This window comes from Zophobas morio, unplaced genomic scaffold (assembly GCF_036711695.1).
Source record: "Zophobas morio isolate AGI-343-1 ecotype UQ-CSIRO unplaced genomic scaffold, CSIRO_AGI_Zmor_V1 ptg000033l, whole genome shotgun sequence".
NCBI classification, from domain to species: Eukaryota; Metazoa; Arthropoda; class Insecta; order Coleoptera; family Tenebrionidae; genus Zophobas; species Zophobas morio.
In genome coordinates, this window is record NW_026972138.1 from 2,348,575 (window position 1) to 2,374,252 (window position 25,678).

At 29.4% G+C, this 25,678-nt stretch overlaps 1 protein-coding gene across 7 annotated transcripts in view; it reads left to right on the top strand.

The window, feature by feature from the left end:
- LOC135139719 (uncharacterized protein) overlaps window positions 1–25,678 on the top strand; it is a 93,651-nt gene that overhangs the window by 2,895 nt on the left and 65,078 nt on the right. For 6 of the 7 annotated variants that reach the window (XM_064070022.1, XM_064070023.1, XM_064070025.1 and 3 more), the window contains one exon: window positions 6,001–6,132. In XM_064070022.1, coding sequence (XP_063926092.1) covers window positions 6,031–6,132 — 102 coding nt within the window. In that variant the 5' untranslated portion in view covers window positions 6,001–6,030. Of the gene's footprint in view, window positions 1–6,000; window positions 6,133–20,494; window positions 20,625–25,678 lie in introns of those variants that run through there. The other variant, XM_064070028.1, reaches the window with a different exon arrangement.

Genomic DNA, 25,678 nt, shown 5'->3' on the forward strand with positions numbered 1-25,678 from the left:
CTGGTTTTGGCAGACGCCATATATAGAATGAAAAGCTTTTTTTAATGCATTTTTTAATATTTCACACCATTTTTAAGGTTATTTTTTAAAAAGTTGTGGATTTCCAAAGATCTTGACCATGATTCCAGCGGATTCATATAGAAACCGCTAACTGAGATTTTTATAAAAAAAAATACAAAAAACGATTTCAGCGTCAAAATTGGAGTGTTAAAAATCATAAAACACCTTATAATAAATAAAAAAAAACAAAATGTGGGGTGAAACGTACCAAAATCGAAAGATAAACATTTTAAAATTGAATAAACGAAGAATTATAAAATGAAAGAAAAATTAAAAAAATAAAGGAAATGAAAAAACGAAAAATTGTGATACGAAATCTAGAAAATAAGAATTAAAAAAATCGACGAAGTGAAAAACCGAGAATGAAAATTTTAACAATTGAATAGAAGAAAATTTATAAAATCGAAAGAAACATTGAAAAACTAAAGGAATGAAAAAAACGAAAAATTGTAATAAAAAATCGGGACAATAAAAATTAAAAATTCGGAAAATGAAAAATTAAAATAGGTAACTTGAAGAACTGACTAAACGAAAAAGTTAAAAATTGAAAAATTAAAAATTGTGAAACTGAAAAATCGTAAAAATGAGAAATTGTAATATCGCAAAATTGCAACATTCAAAAATTACAAATCGAAAAAACGAAGGAACGAAAAATTGAAAATTTTCGAAGCGGAGAAATTGAAAATTGAAAAATCCAAAGTTAAAAAACAATTGGATTACCGGATTTTAGATGAAATTTCTAAATTGAAATCAGTAGAAAGTAAAATGGTGCGTTTCACTTCACTTTTTTTTTTTTCGTCTATATAAGCTTTTTTCATCTGTTTTTTCATCGATTTTAAGGTACTTTATCATGTTTTTAAGCAAACTGGCCAATTTTGGAGCAAAATCAGTTTTATCTTAACGAATACTAGGCCCGCCCACCCGCCCTCTATTTTTTCAGAGGATATGTGATTTGCCAAAATCAGTCTTATCTTACCAAGTACTAACCCCGCCCACCCACCCCCTATTTTCTCAGAGGATATATTATTTGCCAAAATCAGTCTTATCTTACTAACTACTAGCCCCGCCCACCCGCCCTTTATTATCTCAGAGGGTAGGATTTGCTAGTACGTGCTAAGATAAGTCTTAATTTGGCAAATCACATATCCTCTAAGAAAATAGGGGTGGGTGGGCGGGGCTAACACGTGCTCAGATAAGACTGGTTTTGGCAAACGCCATATATAAAATAAAAAAGCTTTTTCTAATAGGCATTTTTTTATATTTCACCCCATTTTTAAGGTCATTTTTTAAAGAGTTGTGGATTTCCAAAGATTTTGACCATGATTCGCCGGATTCATATAGAAACCGCTGAGATTTTTATAAAAAATTACAAAAAACCATTTCAACGTCAAAATTGGTCTGTTAAAAATGATAAAGCATCTTATAAAAATTAAGAAACAAAATGTGGGGTGAAACGTACTAAAATCGAAAGATTAAAAATTTGAAAAATTGAGTAAACGAAAAATTATAAAATCGAAAGAAACATTAACAAAATAAAGGAAATGAGAAAACGAAAAATTGTGATAAGAAATCTAGAAAATAAAAATTAAAAATTCCGGAAAACGAAAAGTAAAGATCAAGAAATTGAAACATCGAAAAAGTGCAAAACCGCAAAGAAGAAATGTTGTTAAATCAAAATATTGAAAATGAAAGAAATCCGAAAATCAGATAATTGAAAGATTCAAATTCATATTTTGCACATTTCGGGTAGATTTTTTAATTTAACACATTACTATGGAATTTTGCAATTTGACATCTTTAAATTTAACAATTGCTTACAAGATTAATAAATCAGTTTCACCTTAACAAAAACTACGACCGCCCACCCGCCCCCCATTTTCCCAGAGGAAGTCATTTGCCAAAATCAGTCTTATCTTGCCAAATACTAGCTCCGCCCACCCTCCCTTTATTTTCTTGGAGCATATATCAATTGCCAAAATCAGTCTCTTAGCAAGCACTAGCCCCGCCCACCCACCCTCTATTTTCTCACAGGTATGACATTTGCCAAATCAGTCTTATCTTAGCAAGTACTGGCCCTGCCCACCCACCCTCTATTTTCTTGGAAGGTATGTCATTTGCCAAAATCAGTCTTATCTTACCAAGTACTAGAAGGGTGGGTGGGCGGAGCTAGCACTTGCTCAGATGAGACTGATTTTGGCAAAAATCAAGGATTGAAAATTTTAAAAATTGAATAAAAGAAAATGTATAAAATCGAAAGGAACATTGAAAAAGTAAAGGAATGAAAAAACGAAAAATTGTGATATAAAATGAAAAAACGAAAAATTGTGATATAAAATCGGGATAATTAAAATTAAAAAATTCGGAAAATGAAAAATAAAAATCGGTAACTTGAAAAGCTGAGGGAACGAAAAAATAAAAAAATTGAAAAATAAAAAATTCTGAAACTGAAAAATCGTAAAATCGAGAAATTGTAATATCGAAGAATTGCGAAATTGAAAAATTGCAATTCGAAGAAATGAAGAAACAAAAAATTGAAAAAACCAAAGTTGAAAAAAAAAATAGAACCGAAACATCAAAAAAAATAAAGAAAATGAAAAAAAAAACAAAAAATTATGAAATTGAGGAAAAGGGAATAACGAAAAATTGTGATGTCAAAAATTGAAAAATTACAATTTTTGAATTTGCAATTGAGAAACTGAAAAATAAAAATCAGGAACTTCAAGAACTGAGAAAATGATAAATTGAACAAAAGAAAATTTAAAAACTGAGAAACTAAAAAATCTGAAAAAAAATTGTAAAATCAAAAAATTGCAAAATTGAAAAATTGCAAACGGAGACACTGAAGAAACAAAAAATTGAAAAATTTGGAAGTGGAGTATTTGAAAAATTGAAAAAATTAAATTTGAAAAAATGAAAAATTATTAAACCGAAATATTCAAACATGAGAAAATTGGAAAATGAAAAAAAATGAAAAAACGAAAAATTGTGACATGTAAAAATTGTAAAACGCAAAAACTGAATAATAAAAAACCCAGAAAATGAAAAATTGAAAAATCATAAATTGTAAATCTGGGAAATTGAAAAATTAAAATTCGAGAAACTGAAAAGTGGAAAATAAAAAAAGAGAAATAATTATAAAATCGGAAATTGCAAAATCCAAAAATTACAAATCGAAAAATGAAGAAACGAAGAATTGAAAAAGTTAGAAGTCGAGAAATTAAAAAATTGAAAAACCCAAAGTTGAAAAATAAATTATGAAACCGAAACATGGAAAAATCGAAAAAAAAAGGAAATGAAAAAACAAAATACCAAAAATTATAAAATTGAATAACTGAATAATTATAAAATCCAGAAAAGGAAACATTGAAAAATTATAATTAAAATCAAGAACTTCAAGAACTGAAGAAACGAAAAATTGAACAATCGAAAAATTAAAAACTGAGAAACTAAGAAATCGAAAAAAAAAAACAAAAATTGTAAAATCCAAAAATTGCAAAATTGAAAAATTGTAAATCGAGACACTGAAGAAACAAAAAATTGAAAAATTTGGAAGGAAAGTATTTGAACAATTGAAAAAATTAAATTTGAAAAAATGAAAAATTTTGAAACCGAAACATTCAAAAATGAGAAAAAAAAAAATTGAAAAATGTAAGAAAAAATAAAAAATTTTAAATCTGGGAAATTAAAAAATTAAAATTTGAGAAACTGAAAAATCAAATAAATGAGAAATTGTAATATCGAAAGTTAAAAATCTAAAAATTACAAATCGAAAAATTGAAGGAACGAAGAATTGAAAAATTTGGAAGTCGAGAAATTCAAAAAAATTGAAAAACCCAAAGTTGAAAGAAGTTATGAAATCGAAAAATCGAAAAGAAAAGAAAATGAAAAAACAAAATACCCAAAAATTATAAAATTGAAGGAAAGGGAAAAACGAAAAATTGTAAAATCGAATAACTGAATAACTAAAATTTCAGAGAAAGAAACATTGAAAAATTACAATTTTTGATTTTTCAATTGAGAAACTAAAAAATATAAAATCAAAAACTTGAAGAAATCGAACAATCGAAAAATTAAAAACTCAGAAACTAAAAATTGAAAAAAAAAATTGTAAAATCCAAAAATTACAAACCGAGATACTGAAGAAACAAAACATTGAAAAATTTGGAAGTGGAGAATTTGAAAAAACGAAAAATTATGAAACTGGAAAATTGTGATATTAAGGAATTGTAAAATCGACAAATTGAATAATCAAAAATCCAGAAATGAAAAAATTGAAAAATCAAAAATGTAAATTTGAGAAATTAAAAAATCAAAAAAGTGGGAAATTCTAATCCCAGAATGTAATATTATAATTTTTTCAAGAAGCGGAATTTATCGGACCTTGAGGGATGTTTTGTCATAATAACCTTGTACAATTTTTTTACCAGCTTTGTTTTTCTAAAATTCCAAAAACAGCATAATATTTTCAAAACGCCAATGTCGCCAGCAAACTCTATCCTCAATCCGACACTGTTGCAACCATTTGAAATTTTCTGGTACAAGGTGATATAAAATTGATCAAAATCGTTCCAGTTTTAATTGTTTATTGTGGTTGTTCAGGTCTGCATTGATTGTTTCAACCTGTTGATTCAAATTTTTTGTACTACTGCCTACGACAATATGTAGTTTGATAGTATTGAAGCAATTTAATCAAGCGATATATTTTAGGCCGTGTTTGCTACCTGTGTATTTTTTATCTTCGTTACTTCACCGTTTTATTCCATCGCGATGTCATGCATCATTTGTTGCGACTTTATAAAAATTCAATTCCATGCTAATCAACGATTAATAACCTGTAATATTCAGATTACAGCGCTTGTAATAATTATACGTACAAATTCTTGCATATGCTGTCTTTTCAGAGTCGATATAATATCACGTCTAAGAATAAGTGTCCCATTTAGAAATATGTTTGCTATGTTGAGACTTTTTTGTTTTATTCTTGACCACTTTCTCTTCGAGATACCAGAGTAATCTTTGGCATGTGCGTGACATACGTAGAACGAAGTGTATTTTTACTTTGTTTTTTAAAAACTCGTCAAAATGCTGCTTAATTACAATATTCTCTGAAGATATCCAAATCAAGTATTCAAATTATTTTAAAATAATTGCAGAGATTTTCGACTTTGATATGATGCTTGATTTTTTAGTACCGTTATTAACACTTAATTCAATATAATGTAGTCTGCTAAATAAAATAAATCGTTCCTTTGATTGCTTCCTTTGTGTCTATACAAAACTCAGTTACTTTCTTTTTGTTGTTGGAGGTGATAAAATCTTGAAAACCGTCTAAACCCATCTTTAATTGGGCAAATTAACACGGGTAACGCGAGTACGTTGCACATAAAATGAGGATGAAAAAGAAAGTGCAGCACTTACATCAGTTTTCGAATAACTTCATGATAAATAGAAACGTTTACTTTAATGGCTAGTTTATGCCTTGTCTCCCTCGAGGCAGCGGAACGGAGTAATGTCTAGAATTTATAACCTGGCCATTTTTCTATGAAAATAATACGAAATCCGCATATTAATGCGCACTAAACGCAGCCATTTGTATCTAACATGTTTACAAATTTAAACCAGCCAATTTTAAAATGCATTATTTACACTCTACTTCTCGCAGACAGCGACCAAGAATGAATTACTTACATTCAATGTGTTTTATGTAATTTTCTCACTCGAATTATGTAATTTATGAAAATAAAATAATCGAAACCGAAAGTCGGAATCGTAACCATATCTTGTTCTTTCAAACTATTGTGTGCTGAAGACAATGTTGTGGTTATTTAATCTTCCCGACCGCAACGTTTTTCCACTAATTCATAGCCTGGTGTTTGGTTCTCGTGCTTTTTTCATTGAATTTTTCGTAAATTTATGCCGATTGAGATTTAAATGTTACAGGTTTCGAAGAGAAACGTCTGCTGAAATCCCATGGGGCAATGTATGTCGCGTAAGGCCGCAGGTGCTTTCGCAGCTTCTGCAGCCGCTGCCCACAACAGACCCGCCAAGATGCACAAGCATGCACAAATACAGGTAAGTCAGCCTTAAGTTTCCGCTTAAAAAAAAAAACAAGTCTTATCGGTGTACTAAAGGTGTAAATTTAGTTTTTGTGATGTTGATTTTGTTTTGATAACGCTTATCTTGAATCCTGGACCTCATGATTGACAGATTAAAATTTGATAAAAATTCAGCTTCTTAATACGGAAGATTCAAGAACAATGACACTTCAAGGTTTCGTGTAATCAATGAAAGTAAAGATTAGCAAATCGATGTTTATAAATTAATGTTTGTCTGATGATTAAGTAGCTATCGAGTTCTTCGGGCGACTTGTACTTTCGTGTTTTTTCGACGATTTTTGATACATAATCTCCAAAACTACTGAATCGATTCTTCTATGTGCAGTGGAAATACGATGTACATAGATTGGATAGCGCTAACCAAATTTAGCTAATTATTCCTACCACCATTGAGATGACGTCAACTGGAAAATTTACAATATTTTTTTAATTTTATAACAGTAGAACATTTTACCCTAGACATCCAGATTTTTGAAAAAAAAAATCAAAATAGTATAACAATATTTTCCAAATTAACTTTGAAACTCCAGAACCGAATGTTCTGAAATCCTGCAAACATTTTAAGTTTATCGTAATCATGGTAAATGGTTAATTAAAATTTATTAGTTTATCCTCTCCCAAAATATTTTCACTATACAGTACTCTACAATTTTTCGTTTTTCAATTTTTCAATTTCTGGACTCTCAAAATGTTCGGTTTTTCGTTTCTTCAATTTTCGATTTGCAGGTAGGTATAATTTAGCAATTTTTCATTTTTGAATTTTCCTATTTCTTAATTTTTATTTTTCATTTAATGATAATAATTAAGAATTGAAAATCTAAAAAAAACGGAAAAAATTGAAAAATCGAAAAACTGAAAAAAAGAAAAATTTTTCCGATTTTTTTAATTTTCAATACTTCGATTTTACAATATTCCGTTTTTTCTATTTTTCAGTTTTTATTGTTTGTTCAATTTTTCAAGTTTTCGTTTTATACTTTTTCGTTTTTTCATTTTTTATTTTTCAGTTTTACAATTTTACAATTTTTTCATGTTTTAATTCGAAAAGATTAAAAATCGAAAAAAGAAAATCGAAAAATAAAAAATTGAAAAAACATTGAACATTTGATTTTTCGATTTTTTAACTTTCAATTTTTCGATTTGGCAATATTGTTTTTTCGATTTTTCAATTTTTTGTTTATTCAATTTTTCAAATTCTTGATTTCCAATCTTTAGATGCTTCAAAGTTTTCGTTTTATACTTTTTCATTTTTCATTTTTCAGTTTCATAATTTTTTTCATTTTTTTGATTCGAAAAGTTGAAGAATCGAAAAGAAAATTCGAAAAATTAAATACTGAAAAACTAAAAAAAGACCGAAAAAGTTGAAAAATCGAAAAACTGAGAAAAGGAAGAATTACGAATTTGAAGAAATGGAAAATCAAAAAATTACAAATCAAAGAACTGAAGCGATAAAAATTTTTAAAATTCTTCAATTATGCAGTCTTTTTATTTCCAGTTATCAGATTTTCTGATTTCTTTAATTTTCAATATTTCGATTTTACAATATTCTGTTTTTTCAATTTTTCATTTTTTTTTGTCTGTTCAATTTTTCAACTTCTTGATTTCCAGTTTTTAGATTCTTCAAAGTTTTTGTTTTGTACTTTTTCGTTTTTCATTTTTTATTTTTCAGTTTTACAATTTTACAATTTTTTTCATTTTTTTGATTCGAACAGTTGAAAAAGCGAAAAAGTAAAAAAAAACAAAACCTTGAAAAATCGAAACACTGAAAAAATGGAAAATTACAGAATTGAAAAAGTGTAAAATTGAAGAACTGAAGAAAGGAAGATTTGAAAAATTTTCTAAATTTGCAGTCTTTAGATTTCCGGCTATCCGATTTTTCGGTTTCTTTAATTGTCAATATTTCGATTTTACAATATTCCGTTTTTCCGATTTTTCAGTTGTTTGTTCAATTTTTCAAGTTCTTAATTTCGAGTTTTTAGATTCTTCAAATTTTCGCTTTATACTTTTGTGTTTTTTCATTTTTTGTTTTTCAGTTTTAGAATTTTGCAATTTTTTATTTTTTATATTCGAAAAGTTGAAAAATCGAAAAACTGAAAAAATGAAAAATTACAAAATTGAAAAAGTGGAAAATCGAAGAACTGAAGAAACGAACATTTTTAAAATTTTTCAATTTTGCAGTCTTTGGATTTCCAGATATCCGATTTTCCGATTTTTTTATTTTCAATAATTCGATTCTTCAGTTTTTTGTTGATCAATTTTTCAAGTTCTTGATTTACAGTTTTCAGATTCTTCAAAGTTTTCGCTTTATACTTTTTTTAATTTTATTATTTTGCAATTTTTTAATTTTATTAATTCGATAAGTTGAAAAATCAAAAAAAAAAATTCGATTTTCCGATTTTACAATATTTCGTTTTTCCGATTTTTCTATTTTTTGTTTGTTCAATTTTTCAAGTTCTTGATTTCCAGTTTTTAGATTCTTCAAAGTTTTTCGTTTTACACTTTTTCGTTTTTTCATTTTTTTGATTCGAAAAATTGAAAAATCGAAAAAGAATCGAAAAACTGAAAAATCGAAGAACTGAAAAAACGAAAAATTACAGAATTGAAAAAGTGGAAAATCGAAAAATTCCAAATCGAATAACTGAAGCGACGAAAATTTTAAAATTTTTCTTTGAGTTTCCAGTTATCCGATTTTCCGATTTTTTAAATTTTCAATAAATCAATTTTTCAATTTTTTGGTTGTTCAAAGTTCTTGATTTCCAGTTTTTAGATTCTTCAAAGTTTTGGTTTTGTACTTTTTAGTTTTTTATTTTTCAGTTTATAATTTTCCAATTTTGTAATTTCATTGATTTGAAAAGTTGAAAAATCAAAAAGAAAATTCGAAAAATTAAAAATTGAATAACAAAAAAAAAACGTAAACTTGAAAAATCGAAAAACTGAAAAAACGAAAAATTACAAAATTGAAAAAGTAGAAAATCGAAAAAAATTTTCAATTTCTTTCATTTTCGATTTTACAATATTCCGTTTTTTAGATTTTTCAAGTTTTTTTTAATCCATTTTTCAAGTTCTTGATTTCCAGTTTCTAGATTCTTCAAAGTTTCAAATTCATACTTTTACGTTTCTTTCATTTTTTATTTTCAGTTTTATATTTTTGCCATTTTTTTCATTTTTTTGATTGTGAAAAAATCGAAAAAGAAAAATCGAAAAATTAAAAACTGAAAAACAAAAAAAAAAACGAAAACCATTGAAAAATCGATAAACCGAAAAATTTCAAATCGTAGGATTGAAGTTAACGAAAATTTTTAAAAATTTTTAATTTTTGCAGCCTTTGAATTTCCAGTTATCCGATTTTCCGATTTCTTTAAATATTCCGTTTTTTAGAATTTTCAATTTTTTGTTAAATTTTTCAAGTTCTGGATTTGCAATTTTGATTCGTCAAAGTTTTCGTTTTATACTTTTTCGTCTTTTCACTTCTTATCTTCCAGTTTTATAACTTTGCAATTTTTCCATTTTTTGCTTCGAAAAGTTGAAAAATCGAAAAACTAAAAATTGATAAACTAAAAAAAGGAAGAAAATTGAAAAATCGAAAAACTGAAAAACAAAAAATTGCAAATCGAAGAATTGAAGAAATTAAAATAGAAAAAAAAAATAATGAATCGAAAAATAGAAAAACCCAAAAATTATAGAAATATAGAAGCGTCGAATTTGTAAAGTCGAAAAACTGTAACATTGAAATTTTAAAAAATTGAAAAATTAAATCGGAAAACTGAAAAATCGAATAAATGAAAAAGTTTTAAAGTCTAATAATTGAAAAGTGGAAAAATTCTAGGATCGTAAATCTGAAAAAGTGTTTCTTTTTATTATAAATATTATTGCATATTCAAAATGAAGTCTAGAAAAATTTCAAATTAAAAATTGGAGAAACGAAAAATTGGAAAATCGAAAATTCTAAAATTGAAAAATCCAATTTTTAATTTTCATGATTTTCACAATGAAAATAAAAAATCTTATCAAATGAGCCGAAACGAAGAATTGAAATTGAAACTTTGAAGAAACGAAAAATTGAAGTACTTTAATATCAAAAAATTAAAAATTAAAAACTCGTGAAATTGCAAACCGAAAAATGGCAAAATTTAAAAACTGAAACATCCAAAATTTGGAAAATCGAAAATTGAAAAATTTAAAAATGAAAACTGGAAAAGATACACATCGAAGAGTTCCATCTCGTAAAATTGAAGAAACAAAAAACTGAAACATTGAAAAATCGCAAAACGAAAAACTAAAGGAACAAAAAATTGAAAAAATTTAAATGGAAAAGCAAAAATTATAAAATCGAGGCGTTGAAAATTCGAAAAATTATAAAAATAATAATAATAATGGGTGTCCATATAGATTCAAAAATTTTATAATTTAATTTAAAAAATAAAGAAAACAAACGAAAAATTGCAAATAGAAAACTTGAAAAATTGAAGAATTGTTATAAAAGCCAGTAATTGAAAAATGTAAAAAATTTAAAATCGTAAAATTGCAAAAAGTGAAATATTTATTAATTTTGTTATTTATTTAAAACGAAAAGTAGAAAAATTGTAAATCAAAAATTGGACGAACGAAAAATTGAATAATCTTAAAATCGAAAAATCTACATTGAAAAAACGAAAGTTGAAAAATCGAAATATTGATTACCGAAAAATTTAAAAATCAAAAAACTGAAATATTTTACAATGAAAAACCGAAAAATTGAAAAAATAAAGAAAATAAAAAACCAAAACGAAAAATTGATCATCGAAATGTTGAAAAATTATAAAATTAAAAATTAAAAACTCGTGAAATTGTAAATCGAAAAATGACAAAATCTAAAAATTGGAACGTCCAAAGGTCGGAAAATCAAAAAACTAAAATTTTTAAAAATGTAAACTCGAAGAGATTCGCATCAAGGAGTTCTATGTCGTAAAATTGGAGAAATAAAAAAATGAAAAATGAAAAAAATTGAAGAAACGAAAAATTGAAAAAATTTATATGGGACGACAAAAATTACAAAATTGGAACTTGAAAAATTAAAGAATTGCAAAAATAAACAATAAAAAATCGAAACGAAAAATTGCAAATCGAAAATTTGAAGGAATGAAACATTGAAAAATTGAAAAATTAAAAATCGAACAATTGAAAAGTCGAATAAATGAAAACATTATAAAATCCAGTAATTGAAGAATGAAAAAATCAAAAATTGTAAAATTGAAAAAGTGAAAATCAGATTTAATTTTTTTTTATATATTTAAAACGAAAAGTAGAAAAATTGCAAATCAAAAATTGAAGAAAAGAAAAATTGAAAAATCATGAAATCTACATTTGAAAAAACGAAAAATTAAAAAATCTGAAATTTGAAAAATCGAAAAATTGATTACCGAACAATTGAAAAATCGAAAATTGAAATACTTACATATTTCACATCGAAATACCGAAAAATTGAAAAAAAAAATAAAGGAAATAAAAAACCGAAACGAAAAATAGAAAATCGAAAAATTGAAGACACGAAAAATTGAAAAATTAAAGATTGAAAACTCGTGAAATTATAAATCGAAAAATTGCAAAATCGAAAAATTGGAATGTCCAAGAGTCGGAAAATCAAAAAACTTAAAAATTCAATCGAAAAACAAAAATTATAAAATCGGAACGTTGAAAAATCGAAAATTTGTAACTTTCATTTAAATAAATAAATATGTGAATGAATTGAATCGATCAAAAATAATACATGAAAAGTGAAATATTTTTTTTTACATATTTAAAACGAAAATTAGAAAAATTCCGGATGAAAAATTAAAGAAACGAAAAATTGAAAAATCATGAAATCGAAAATCTAAATCTGAAAAAACGAAAAATTTAAAAATCTGAAAATTGAAAACTTATTAAATCAAAAATTGAAAACCGAAAAATTTCAAAATCGAAAAATTGGAACATCCAAAAGTCGGAAAATCAAAACACTGAAAAATGTAACAATGAGAACTGAAGAGTTGCATATCGTAAAATTGAAGAAACGAAAAATTGAAAAAATTGAAATTGCAAAAACAAAAAATTATAAAATTGGAACACGAAAAATCGAAAATTTGTAAAAATAAATTGCCTTTTTATAAAACCCTTAAGAATTCTCACAGCTTGAACTGTAACAAACTTTTAACGTAACTCATCGATTCAATTAAATAATTGAAAAATTGCAAAATCTAAAAAATGAAGAAACGACAATTTGAAAAAACAAAAAAATTATAAAATCGAAAAAAAAAAACCGAAACGAAAAATTGGAAACCGAAAAACTGAAAAGTTAAAAATCGAGACGAATTCGAAAAAGTGGGAAAATTGAAAAACTGAAAAATTTAAACTTAAAAATTTAAACTTAAAAACTCCAAAAATTGCAAATCGAAAAACTGAACAAACATGAAAAATGAAAAATTGAAGAAGTTGTCAGAAAACAAAAATCGTAAAAATGTTTATAATTTTTCAAGGAAGCTGGATTTGTTGAGTTGTACTTCAAGGCCAGGGGAAATAATATCGAAATAATCTATCAACTTTTCGGCCACGCCACAACACCCTAAAACAAACCGGCACCCAATCAGCATTACTCAGTTCATCAGTTCATCACTCATCATCTCTTCGCGGATACGCTTCTTAAGCAGGTCTCCTTTCGCCAACACAATGGATCTCCTAATCAGATAACCATTGCTTTATTTGCTATTGCGGCAGCTAATACTATTTCACCTGCAATTTAACCGTGTCATTGCCGATTAAATCATACCGTATTTTTTCGCCTATATTTGGTTACTGTTAAACGTAATTGAAGTGGATAATATACCGGCTCTGTTCGAAAAATTAAATCCGAACTTTTCGCCGGACCGTTTTAATTGGCGATAGGTTAGCACAGAAAGCAACTTTGACTAAAAGTAGGACGAAGGTTCGCCGCCGTGATGAGGTTATCGCCTAGAAGGAAGGAACAGGAAAAGAAATGGGAAAATATGATGAATTGCTAGAGTTGGCTCACTTTCATGTTGCGGAGTTTTCAACAATGGGCGAGTTGTCAGTGGGTTTCGATTCAATTTATTGTTGGCATGATACGACAGTCTAAGACAATGCGTTTTATGTTCGTGTGTTCCCAGGTACATTCAAACATGAACGTGAATAAATACGTGTATAGTTTTTTAAGTGAACACAAATCTTGCAAATCGTACGCTTTTTCCGGTAAATTCGACCGAAGGTCGAACTGCTTGAACTAAAAACTCCTATAAAGAAGTTGTGAAACTCGAAACCTCGAGAAAAGCTAGCACAAATCATGAGGATACCCGCCATGAAATTTAATCAGGCTTAATTCCCTGAACTCGAACATCTGACTTTTTTTGATGTATACAATCAACCGGTTCTATTGACCACGTCTCTAAAAATTTCTTTCAGTTATGTGGTTAGTTATTCGTTGTACAACAAAGAAGTCGAAATAAATTACGTAAAACTTTTTCACAGGAAATGCAAATATCACATTTAATCGAAAACGATATTGGTTACGGTCGCTACATATTTTGTCGACGGGGTAAAAATTGTCACGACATAAATCGACACGATTAAAGAACGAGCTACGAAATGAATGAAAGTAACATTGTACTTGTGTAAAAAGTAGTGTTTCACATAAAAACCGGCTTCGTATACATCGAGCCACTACACCTTTAATGGTATTCACTTAAAAGAATACCGGGAGAAAGTTGATGAATCTTGTATTTAGACATTTTGGGAGCATGAGAAAAATGAACAATCGAGCGCTGGTATAGAGTGCGTCCACACAAAGGAATTTTTGGACGCACTATATATTCGGGCACGAAGGTGATAAATAGAGAGCGGATTTCTAGGTTTAATGTTTTTTGTGAAAAATGTAAGCACTTCAAAACTTTTTTATATCTGTAACTATGATACAATTTGGAGTCATTTGACACATTTTTTTTTTATGTTTATTTGCTTTTTTTTCAATTTTATGCATATTAAAACTTATATGCTTATTTAATGCTTTTTTCGACGAATATGAGTATTAATGCATATTTTATATCTTCACATAATTCGTCATGAAACAGTTTTAATTTTTTTATACGTTTATTTGAAAAAGAATTGTTCATTTTCCAGGTATCAGCACATTTCCTTGATTCCTCCATTATTTGTTCAAAATTGTCACGTATACTTTGAAATTTGTCTTTTAGATGTTCCATCCATTTACAAGCCTCATCTAAAGTAATATTTGAACTCTGTAAAGTTTTTGAGACCAAATTGACATTTTCTAAAATTTTGCATTGAAATACTAATAGAGCAACAAATTCAAATGAATCCATTTTTTTAAGAAGAGCTACAGCTTCATCTATTTCACTTTTCTTTTTTGATGTTAAAATAATTTCAGCTCATAATTGTTGAGAGATTATATCTAATGGCAATTAGAGAATCAAATCTCGATGACCATCTGGTGGGGCATAACTTTTTTAAAGTTTTTTTTATAACACACTTATCATTTTCTTTCATCTCAATGTTGTTGTTGTTGTTGTTGCCATCTCGGTAAACTCTCACTGAAATAGACGTATATAGCATTTATTAAATCATAAAATGCGGACATTCCTGGTACATTCTTAACAGAATCATTAAGGACTAAATTGAGGTTATGTGTAGCGCAATGAACATATTCGGCGTAATGATGTTGTTTCAAGTTCTTCATTTTCTTTAATACCATTTTCCCGATTTTTTAATTTTCATTTTCTGGATTTGATATCACAATTTTTCGTTTATTCAATTTTTCACATTTTCAATTCCTCGATTTTCCAATTTTCAATATTTAGATTTTACAATAATTTTCGTGTTTTCGACCGCAATTTTTCGATCTTTAAGTTTCTCAATTTTTAATCTTTCGATTTTTGAATTTTCCGTTTCTTCAATTTCTCAAGTTTTTAGATTTCTCGAAGCCTTCATTTTATACTTTTGCGTTTTTTCATTTTGAGTTTTCAGTTTTACAATTTTTCTATTTTATAACTTTTCCATTTTGTTTATTCGGAAAGTAGAAAATTCGAAAAATTGAAAAATCGGAAAATTAAAAAATTAGAAAAAATTGAAGAAACAAAAAATTGCAAAATCGATAAAACGGAAAATCGAATGGAATATGTTTTTACGATTTTTTAACTTCGATTTTTTAAACGTTTTAATCTGTGTTTCAATTTTTCGATTTTTGGAATTTTCTGTTTCTCATATCTAGGTTTATCGATTTTTTTGAGTTTTTCGATTTTTCCGTTTATCTTTTTTTTAAGTAAATATTTCAATTTTGAATTTTCCGATTTCGGCCTATTTCGATTTCTCGATCTTTTGAAGTCTCAAGTTTTCGATTTCTTGGTTTTCCGATTTTCAAAATTTTCGATTTTTCTAGTATATATTTTAAATTTTCGATTTTTAAAATTTTTCATTTTTCCCTTTTATAATCTTAATGTTTCGATTTCCCGATTTTAATTTTTTAATGTGTTTCAATTTTTCCATTTTTGGAATTTTCGATTTCTCGTATCTCAATTTTCCAATTTTAAAAATTTTTCGATTTCCCGATTTTTAAGTTTTCGCTATCTCAATTTTAAACATCGCAATTTTGGGAATTTTTCAATTTCTATATTTTTCAGATTTTCGATATTTTCATTTTCCCGATTTTGTAATTTTCATTTTCTTGGTTTTATATCACAATTTTTCATTTTTCCATTATCTTTATTTTTTCAATGTTTCTTTGGATTTTATAATTTTTTGTTTATTCGATTTTTTACATTTTCAATCTTTGATTTTTTAAGTTCTTGATTTCCAATTTTTTTATATTTCGAAGCTTTCATTTTGTACTTTTTCAGTTTTACAATTTTTCTATTTTATAATTTTTCGATTTTGTTTATTCGAAAAGTTAAAAACTCGAAAAAATGAAAAATTGAAACAATGAAAAACTAAAAACCGAGAAACTTAAAAATCTAAAAAAAAAAATTAATGAATCGAAGAATGGGAAAGAAGAAAAACCATTCGAATTGAAAAATTGGAAAATCCAAAAATTGTAAAATCGAAAAATTATAGAATCTTGAAAATTGTAAAGTCGAAAAACTGTGACATTCAAACACCGAAAAATTGAAAAACTCCAAAAACGAAAAACTGAAAAAGTGAACAACTTTAAAAATTATAATTATTAGGAGTGTTACATAATTCAAATGAAAACTAGAAAAACTGCAAATGAACCATTAAAAAAACGGAAAATTGAAAGCATAAAATTGAAAAAATAAAGAAAATTAAAAACCCACAGGAAAAATTGCAAATCGAAAAATTGACGAAATTAAAAACTGTAAACTCGTGAAATTTGCAAACTCTAAAATTTGAAACATCTAAAAGTTGGAAAATCAAAAACTGAAAAATCGAGCAATCGAAAATTTTCAAAAATCGAAATTTTGGAAAATCGAAAAACCGAGGAATTCAAACTGAAAAAAGATCGAGAATTCAAGATGTCGAAAAATCTAAATATCTAAAATTTAAAAAATAGAAAAATTACAATAACGAAAAATTTAACATTTAAAAAAAACACAAAATCAAAAAGTCGAAAAATCGAGAAATTGAGAAATGGAAAAATGAAAATTTAGTAAAAACCAAAAATTGAAAAGCATAAAAAAAAATAAAATCTGGAAATCGGAATGTAAAAAAAATAGAATCGAAAAATTGAAAAATTTTAAATTTAAAAATTCGAAAACTTGAAAAACCGAAAAACTGAAGAAATGAAAAACCAAAAAATCGACAAATTGAAAAATCTCAAAACTGAAAAGTCGGAAAATTGAAAAACCCAAAAATCGATTTCCGGTAAGTCGAAAAATCAAAATTTAAAAAGTTGAAAAATGAAAATATCAAAAAACTGAAAAATATAGACATTCTCAAAATTGAAATGTTGAAAAACTGAGAAATCGAAAACTTGAAAAATCCAGAATCGAAAAAAAGAACGAAAAGTAAAAACTTTTTAAAATCGAAAAAACGAAAAATCGAGATGTAAGAAATCGAAAATTCCAAAATCGGAAAATTGGAATACACGTTAAAAAGGTTAAAATCGGGAGATCGAAGCATAACAAAACATAATATCGAAAATGGAGAATTTTAAAAATCTAAAAACTTGAAGAAATAAAAAATTGAAAAATAGAAAAGCCGAGAAATCGAAATTAAAAAATTGAGACATCAAAAGATCCGAGAAATGGAGAAATCGAAATAGCCCGAAATCGAAAAACCGGAAAATTTAAAACTGAAATACATATTTAAAATTAAAAAAACGATAAATCAAAATATTCAAAATTCGAAAAATCAGAAATTTTAAAAATCGAAAGATCGAGAAATCGATATATCAAAAAAGTGAAAAATTTTAAATTAAAAAATTGGAGATATTGAAAAATCCCAAAATTGGAACAACGAAAACTTGAGAAATCCAAAAACTGAAAATTCGATAAATTGGAAAGAGGAAAAATCGAAAAATCAAAGAATTGATTAATAGAGAAATTGAGAAATGTAAAAATGATTTTTTTTTAATTGCAAAAATTGTAAAACTGAAATATCGAAAAATTAAGTAAACTAAAAATGGAGAAATCAAGAAATCGAAAAATTGTAATTCAATTTTGTTTTATTTTTCCACAAAAATTTCGATGTCGAAGATAAAAATTCAACACGGATTCATAGACCATAGGTACACTGTTACTTTTTTTTTTAATTTATATAACGTTTATTTGACAAAATTATAGAACTGAAGAAACGAAAAATAGAAACATTGAAAAACTAGAAATCGAGAAAAAATTAATGAATCAAAGAACGAATTAAATCGAAAAATGTTCGTAAAGTCCAAAAACTAACATTCAAAGATCGAAAAATTAAAAAATTCCAAAAACGAAAAATTGAAAAAGTGAACAACTCTAATAAAAATTATAATTATTATTACATATCTAAAATGAAAATTAGAAAACCTGCAAATCAAAAATTGAAGAAACGAAAAATTGAAAACAAAAAAAATTGAAAAATCCAAAAACTGAAAAATTTCAAATTGAGAAAAAGAAAAAATATAAAAACTCGTTCCTCGCGCGTTAAAATATCTCGATTATTAATCACTTTTATTAACAAACTTGTTCGTTAAATAGCTATTAATTTACCTGCTCTCATTTTCAATTCCTATGAAAACCCCTTCTTTAAAAATTGCACATTTTAAAAAAATATATCGGTTACGTTACTACCTACCTTAAAATTTTTCTAATGAAATTTTTAAGAAAATGAACCGTTGATTTCACAACCATCAGTCTATCGCATCTGTCGTAGTACAGTGTTATACGTGGTTCTCCCTTGTTACATGTTGAGTTCTTTTTGGTAATATTACTAATATTTTAAAAGAATGCCGAAAGTAAAATCGACGCCGGATGAGTGGATAAGGGATTTTCCAAAATTAAAATTAGAAAACAACAAAATATTCTGCAGAGCTTGTGTGAAAACCGTAAGCCCACTAATTTTTTTTATCTATTTTCTTTTGTTAATCCTGTATATGTACGTTGTTTTAGATTAAAGTGATAAAAAATATAACGTGACGCAACATGTCAGAACGACTCTTCATGTAGAAAGGAAGAAAATGTTTGAAGTTTCTAAAATTAAACAGCAGACCATACGTGAATCTGTTGTATCTACTTCCACAAAAGATGAGCAGTTTCAGTTTAATTTCGATTTATGCAAAATGATGAATCAGTCCAATATACCTTTAAAAAAAATGGAGAAAAGCCCTCTTCAAGAATTCCTTGAAAAACACTGAAATCGACATATTCCGGTTGAAAGTACTCTCCGAAAAAATTATGTAGGCCCAGTGTTTCAGCAAGTTTACAACGAAATAAAACATCGTATTGGAGATAATTATTTATGGTTCGCTGTCGATGAAACAACCGATAGTTGTGGAAGATACGTGGCAAGTTTAATTGTTGGAATCTTAAATGAAAATTTCCCTAGTCGAGGGTATGTAGTAAGTTTGAAAATGTTAGATAAAACAAATGGCAATACGATTACCAGATTTGTAAATGACAGTCTTACGTCACTATTTTTGCCAAATAAAATTTTATTGATGATCTCGGTTGCAGCTCGTTATATGTTGAAAGCAGGGAATAATCTAAAAATATTGTACCCCAATTTAATTAACTCTACTTGCATTGCTCACGGTTTAAACAGAGTGGCTGACGGAATACGTTTGCAGTTTCCTACTGTTAAAAAATTGGTGGCAAATGGTAAAAAGATTTCTGTTAAAGCCCCATTAAGAGTGCAACATTTTAAGGAAAAATTTCCAAACATACCATTGCCCCCAGAGCCGATTATAACGAGGTGGGGAACATGGTTACAGGCCACATTTTATTATGACAAATATATCAAAGAATTTGAGGAAGTAGTTATTGAGTTTAGCGAAGATTCTTCTCAATCGATTAAAGATTGCATAAATATTTTGGAAAACAAAGATTTGCGACAAGATCTAGCTTTTCTAAGAAGCAATTATCAATTCGTATGTGAGGTAATAGAAAAGTTAGAAAAACCCAACATGTTGTCGGTAGATGCCATAAACTTACTGAAAGAATTTAAACAACAAGCAAACGCAGTAAGGGGTGATATTGGTACTAGAGTATCTCAAAAACTTGACCAAGTGTTACATAAAAATGCAGGTTTCGGTGTTCTTTCCGACGTTGCTCGTGATTTACAAGGCCAGAAGGTGGGAAATTTGGAGTTAGATTCAACATTAGTTGCAAAATTCAAATTTGCGCCAACAACGAGTGTGGATGTTGAACGCACATTCTCCAATTTTAAACACATTTTAAATGATCGGCGAAAAAATTTTACACTGGACAACTTGGAACATATTATTACAATCATAAATTGTTTTAAAGAAAACTGAAATACGTATGTAAAATACAAAGTCTAGGATTATTGTAATAATATTTTATCCAAAGTTCTAAGAAGTGTTCTTTGATTATGTTTTTAATGCTTTTTTGCTTAAAATAAAACTTTTTTATTGAAAAAGTTGTGCTTAGTTAAGCGCTTATTCTTAATTTTTTTGTGCTTATAAATCCCGTCCATCATCCTCAACCCCGTCCTAGGTAGTAAATACCAATCTGCATTATTCATACAAACGTCGACAAGACAGTCACTGATAGCGATTTTCATGATTTTTTCCCCGACGTTTGTACGGCGCATGCCGTCGCGACGCCGCATTGCCTTCAAAACACCGATCAATTGCGGTCTTTGAGACGCCGCTCCAACGCATAATACGAATTAAATGCTGTGAATCACCGTTCTGCACGAGCGGTAAAGTTAATCGCAAATGGGTGAATTCGGTGTTTGGGTTTGAAGATGGACCACTACGGCAACCTCCTCATGGACGAGTGTCCCCCGGACCTGCAGGTGAGTCGTCATCCCAGAAATGTCCGTCCGCGAACGCACGATCGGGATCTAAATAGCGCATTCTTGAACCCGCAAGGTGCGAGACACTTTTCTCAGGGTCAGGTGAATTACGGTCAATGGCAAATTAAAGGAAGCTGCCAATGGGAATGGATGAGCTAATGAGATGTACAGAGGGTACAGTTAGCTAACATATTCTCGAAATGTCCCGTTCAAATGACCAATCGACGATATTTGCTATGCAACTGCAGGTTGGCGAGCTGGGTCACGACTGGAAATTAAATGTCGACGTTGTGCACGCAGACGTGGAAAAAATGCGGCGGAAAAACGGTGCACGGTTTGGGTTTTGGCCAATTTTTTGAGTTTTTGATAATCGACAGAGCACCCTGTGATGTAAATAGAAGGTGCGGAGTTTATATTTGCAGCAGAGGTAAAGTAAGCTTCGTTCTTTAATTATAAACATTTTCTGCTGAGTATTTTAGGACATAAAAGATATTTTTTATTCACCACACAACCAACATTGTATTTTATATATGTATATACCGATCACCGGCGAAAGCGATGCCCAGTGTAACATTCTTTCTTCCTTGTGGACTATTTTAAGAAAAATTCAACCTTGTGTGTCATCCAAGGACAAATTTGTCCCCCAAAAATTGGTGCCACCTGTTTCAAAACTAACCACTACTTTTACCAACAGTCACTTGACGCTTTACACATTTTCATAGTTAATTCAGGTCTTCGAATTTAATACGACTTCAGTCAAAATTTTGACTGGATTAAAGTTGTGAGATTTTCATGTCAAAAACGCAATAAATCTTACATATATTCTGATAAAATAGTGTGATATCGTAATAATACATCATGCATGGTTTTAAAATAGGCGATAAAAACGGATGATTTAATAAATTAAATTTTTTCATTTATCTGTTATCTTCCAATCGTTTATACAATTCCTCTACTATATTCACAGACTGACTTAAGGTTGGCCCAATGGTCTCTAATTACTTATACTCGTTTTTAAGACGGCAAAATTGGTTTTTATATAAACCAAATTATGTTTGACGAACCTTTTTCACATCGTCAAAATTATGGCAATAATATATTCCCGCTTCAATCGATGAACCCCATCTTGTCAGAACAGGTTCTGGAACCAATGGACAGTCCGGTAAAGCTTCCCGGAAGGTTTGAATCCTCAAATGAGTTTTTAGAAATACTTTCTTTATGTTGGAAATTAAACCAGTCAGATACTTACCTTACCGTAGCCCAAAGTTGCAAACTTGCCCTAATTGTGGAAAAATGCTAATTATGTTCTTATCTTATCAAATACTAGCCCCGCCCACCCACCCTCTCCTTTTTTGGAAGGTATGCCATTTGCCAAAATGAGTCTTATCTTAGTAAGTACTAGCCACCCCCTCTTCTCATTGTAACGACTAATTTTATTTCTGTTCAGTATAAGATCATTCATTTTATTCAGATCGGATAAAATCAGTCATTGAAAAGGCGACAGGGTGGGTGGGCGGGCCGAATTATGTTCTTCTGTCGAGTGGGACTGGACACTAATAATAGAATCTAGGAAGTAAACAAAAATTCCAAAAATGCAGCGCTAATCGTAACTTTTTTTGGTATACTATTGGCGATAAAATTTATTTATTTTATGCACCTGACCTGACCTATCCTCACTTCTCTATATTGTCCCAAATTAACAAATTCTAAACATTTTTGTAAATATTTGTATATAAAAACCTCAAAGGAGATTCTTGAAACAATTGTATTTTGTTAAACAAAAATTAATAATAATTTCGTTTCTTATCTAGAAAATTTTTATAGCGAACTATTTTGACAAAACTGTAAAAACTGCTATATTTCATTTCAATTGGCGATTCCGTAGTAATTTTCGAAGAAACATAGAAATGACTTCTGGATATCAAAATGTACAAGACAATGTTTTCAACTAATTTTCGGAAAAAGTTGAAAATTTTTACTTCTGTTCAGTTGTCCTATCATTCATTTGATTCAGATCGGATAAAATCAATCATTGAAAAGGAGACAGGGTGGGTGGGCGGGGCTAATTATGTTCTTCTGTCGCGTGGGAGTGGTAACTAATAAAATTTAGGATGTGAAAAAAGTAAAAATCCTTACTTCTGTATTATCCCAGATAAACAAATTTTAAACATTTCTTATAGCACCCTACATTGTTTTTGTAAAAATTTGGAAAAAAACTACTGTCAGAAGAACATATAATTGGCCCACCCACCCACCCCGCCTCCATTTCAGTGATTCATTTTATCTGATCTGAATATGTGGTTCCCATACTGAACAGAAATAAAATTAGTCCTTAGACTAAGAATAGCGTAGGTGGGTGGGTGGGCGGGATAGGTGTTTGCTAAGATAAGACTAACTTTCGCAGATGACACTCTTTAAGAAAATAGAAGGGGGGTGGGTGGGGCTAGTACTTGCTAAGATAAGACACTAAAGAATATTAAGAGTAGTTACTAGCATGAAGAAGATGCGAATAGATGGGGCTATTCCTTGCTTATAAAGAACTCTGCAAGAAAAAGTTAAAATTAACCCCGCCCTCCCACCCGTTCTCATTTTTTCTTCTAAAATAGGAAATAAATCTTAAAGTAAATAATATAACAAAAGAATAGGGTTAGCCCCCATTTTCTTCTTTTTTAACAGCCCCACTCCCATTCTACAGAAGAAAATATAATTAACCGCGCCCACCCACCCCGTCTCCATTTCAGTGATTCATTTTATCTGGTCTGAATGTAAGTGGATCCCATACTGAACAGAAATAAAATTAGTACTTAGAATGAGAATAACGTGGGTGGGTGGGCGGGGTTAGTACTTACTCAGATAAGACTGACTTTGGAAAATGATATAGCTTCCAAGAAAACAGAGGGTGGGTGGGCGGGACTAGTATTTGCTAAGATAGGACTGAACCATATTAACAGTAAGTACTAGAATGAAGAGGAGACGAATGGGCAGGGCTATTCCTTGGTTATAAAGGACTCTGCAAGAAAAAGTTAAACTAAAAACTACAAATTACGTTCTTACAACAATTGTAGAAACAAAAATCAATAATAATTTCCTTTTTTTTCTACAAAATTTTTATACCGAGTTATTTTGACAAAACTGTAAAAATTGCTATATTTCAATTAACGATTTTGGAAAAACGGTAGTAATTTTCTAAGAAACAAGTCGAAAATGACTTCCGGATATCGAAATCTACAAGAAAATGTCTTCAACTAATTTTTGGAAATAGCTGAAAAAACTAATTATGTTGAAAGAATTTGGGTCTTATTTTTGAGGTAATTGAAATAATCTCCGGGGCTATTTGTGTCTTGTTTTTGATATAATTGTAAGAATCTCGGGGGCTTCTCATGTTTTAGTTTTGAGATAATTGAAAGAATTTCGGAGGCTTTTGGTGTCTTGACTTTGAGGTAATTGAAAAAATCTCAGGGGCTTCTCATTAGGTCTTATTTTTGAGGTAATTGAAAGAATCACGGGGACTCCTCATTGGGTCTTATTTTTGAGGTAATTGTAAGAATCTCCATGGGCTCCCCATTGTGTCTTGGTTTTGAGGTAATTGAAAGAATCTCGGGGGCTCCCCATTGGGTCTTATTTTTAAGGTAATTGAAACAATCTCAGGGGCTCCTCATTAGGTCTTATTTTTGAGGTAATTGAAAGAATCTGGGGGCTTCTCATTGTATCTTATTTTTGAGGTAATGAAAAAATCTCAGGGGCTCCTCATTCCGTCATGGTTTTGAGGTAATTGAAAGAATCTCGGGGGCTCCTCATCGGATCTTATTTTTGAGGTATTTGAAAGAATCTCGGGGGCTCCTCAGTGGGTCTTATTTTTGACGTAATTGACAGAATCTGGGGGCTCCTCATTGGGTCGTATTTTTGAGGTATTTGAAAGAATCTCGGAGGCTCCTCATTGGGTCTCATTTTTGAGGTAACTGACAGAATCTCGGGTGCTCCTCATTGTATCTTGGTTTTGAGGTAATTTTAAGGATCTCGGGGGCTCCTGATTGAGTCCTATTTCTAAGGTAATTGAAAGAATCTCTGGGGCTCTTCATTGTGTCTTGGTTTTGAGGTAATTGAAAGAATCTCGGGGGCTCCTCATTGGATTTTATTTTTGAGGTAATTGAAAAAATCTGGGGGCTCCTCATTGGGTCGTATTTTTGAGGTATTTGAAAGAATCTCGGGGGCTCCTCATTGGGTCTTATTTTTGAGGTAATTGAAAGAATCTCGGGGGCTCCTCATCGGATCTTATTTTTGAGGTATTTGAAAGAATCTCGGGGGCTCCTCAGTGGGTCTTATTTTTGACGTAATTGACAGAATCTGGGGGCTCCTCATTGGGTCGTATTTTTGAGGTATTTGAAAGAATCTCGGAGGCTCCTCATTGGGTCTCATTTTTGAGGTAACTGACAGAATCTCGGGTGCTCCTCATTGTATCTTGGTTTTGAGGTAATTTTAAGGATCTCGGGGGCTCCTCATTGGGTTTTGATTTTGAGGTCACTGAAAGAATCTCAGGGGCCCCACGTTGCGTCATAGTTGTGAGGTAATTGAAAGAATCTCAGGGGCTCCTCATTGCGTCATGATTTTGAGGTAATTAAAAGAATCTCCGGGGCTTCTCATTGGGTCTTATTTTTGAGGTATTTGAAAGAATCTCAGGGGCTCCTCATGCGTCATGATTTTGAGGTAATTGAAAGAATCTATGGGGTTTTCATTGGGTCTTATTTTTGAGGTAATTGAAAGAATCTGGGGGTCCCTCATTGGGTCTCATTTTTTAGGTAATTGAAAGAATCTCGGGGGCTCCTCATTGGGTCTTACTTTTGAGGTAATGAAAGAATCTCAGGGGCTCCTTATTGCGTCATGGTTTTGAGGTAATTGAAAGAATGTGGGGGGCTCCTCATTGGATCTTATTTTTGAGGTAATTGAAAGAATCTGGGGGCCCCTCATTGGGTCTCATTTTTGTGGTATTTGAAAGAATCTCGGGGGCTTCTCATTGTACCTTCGTTTTGAGGTAATTTTAAGGATCTTGGGGACTC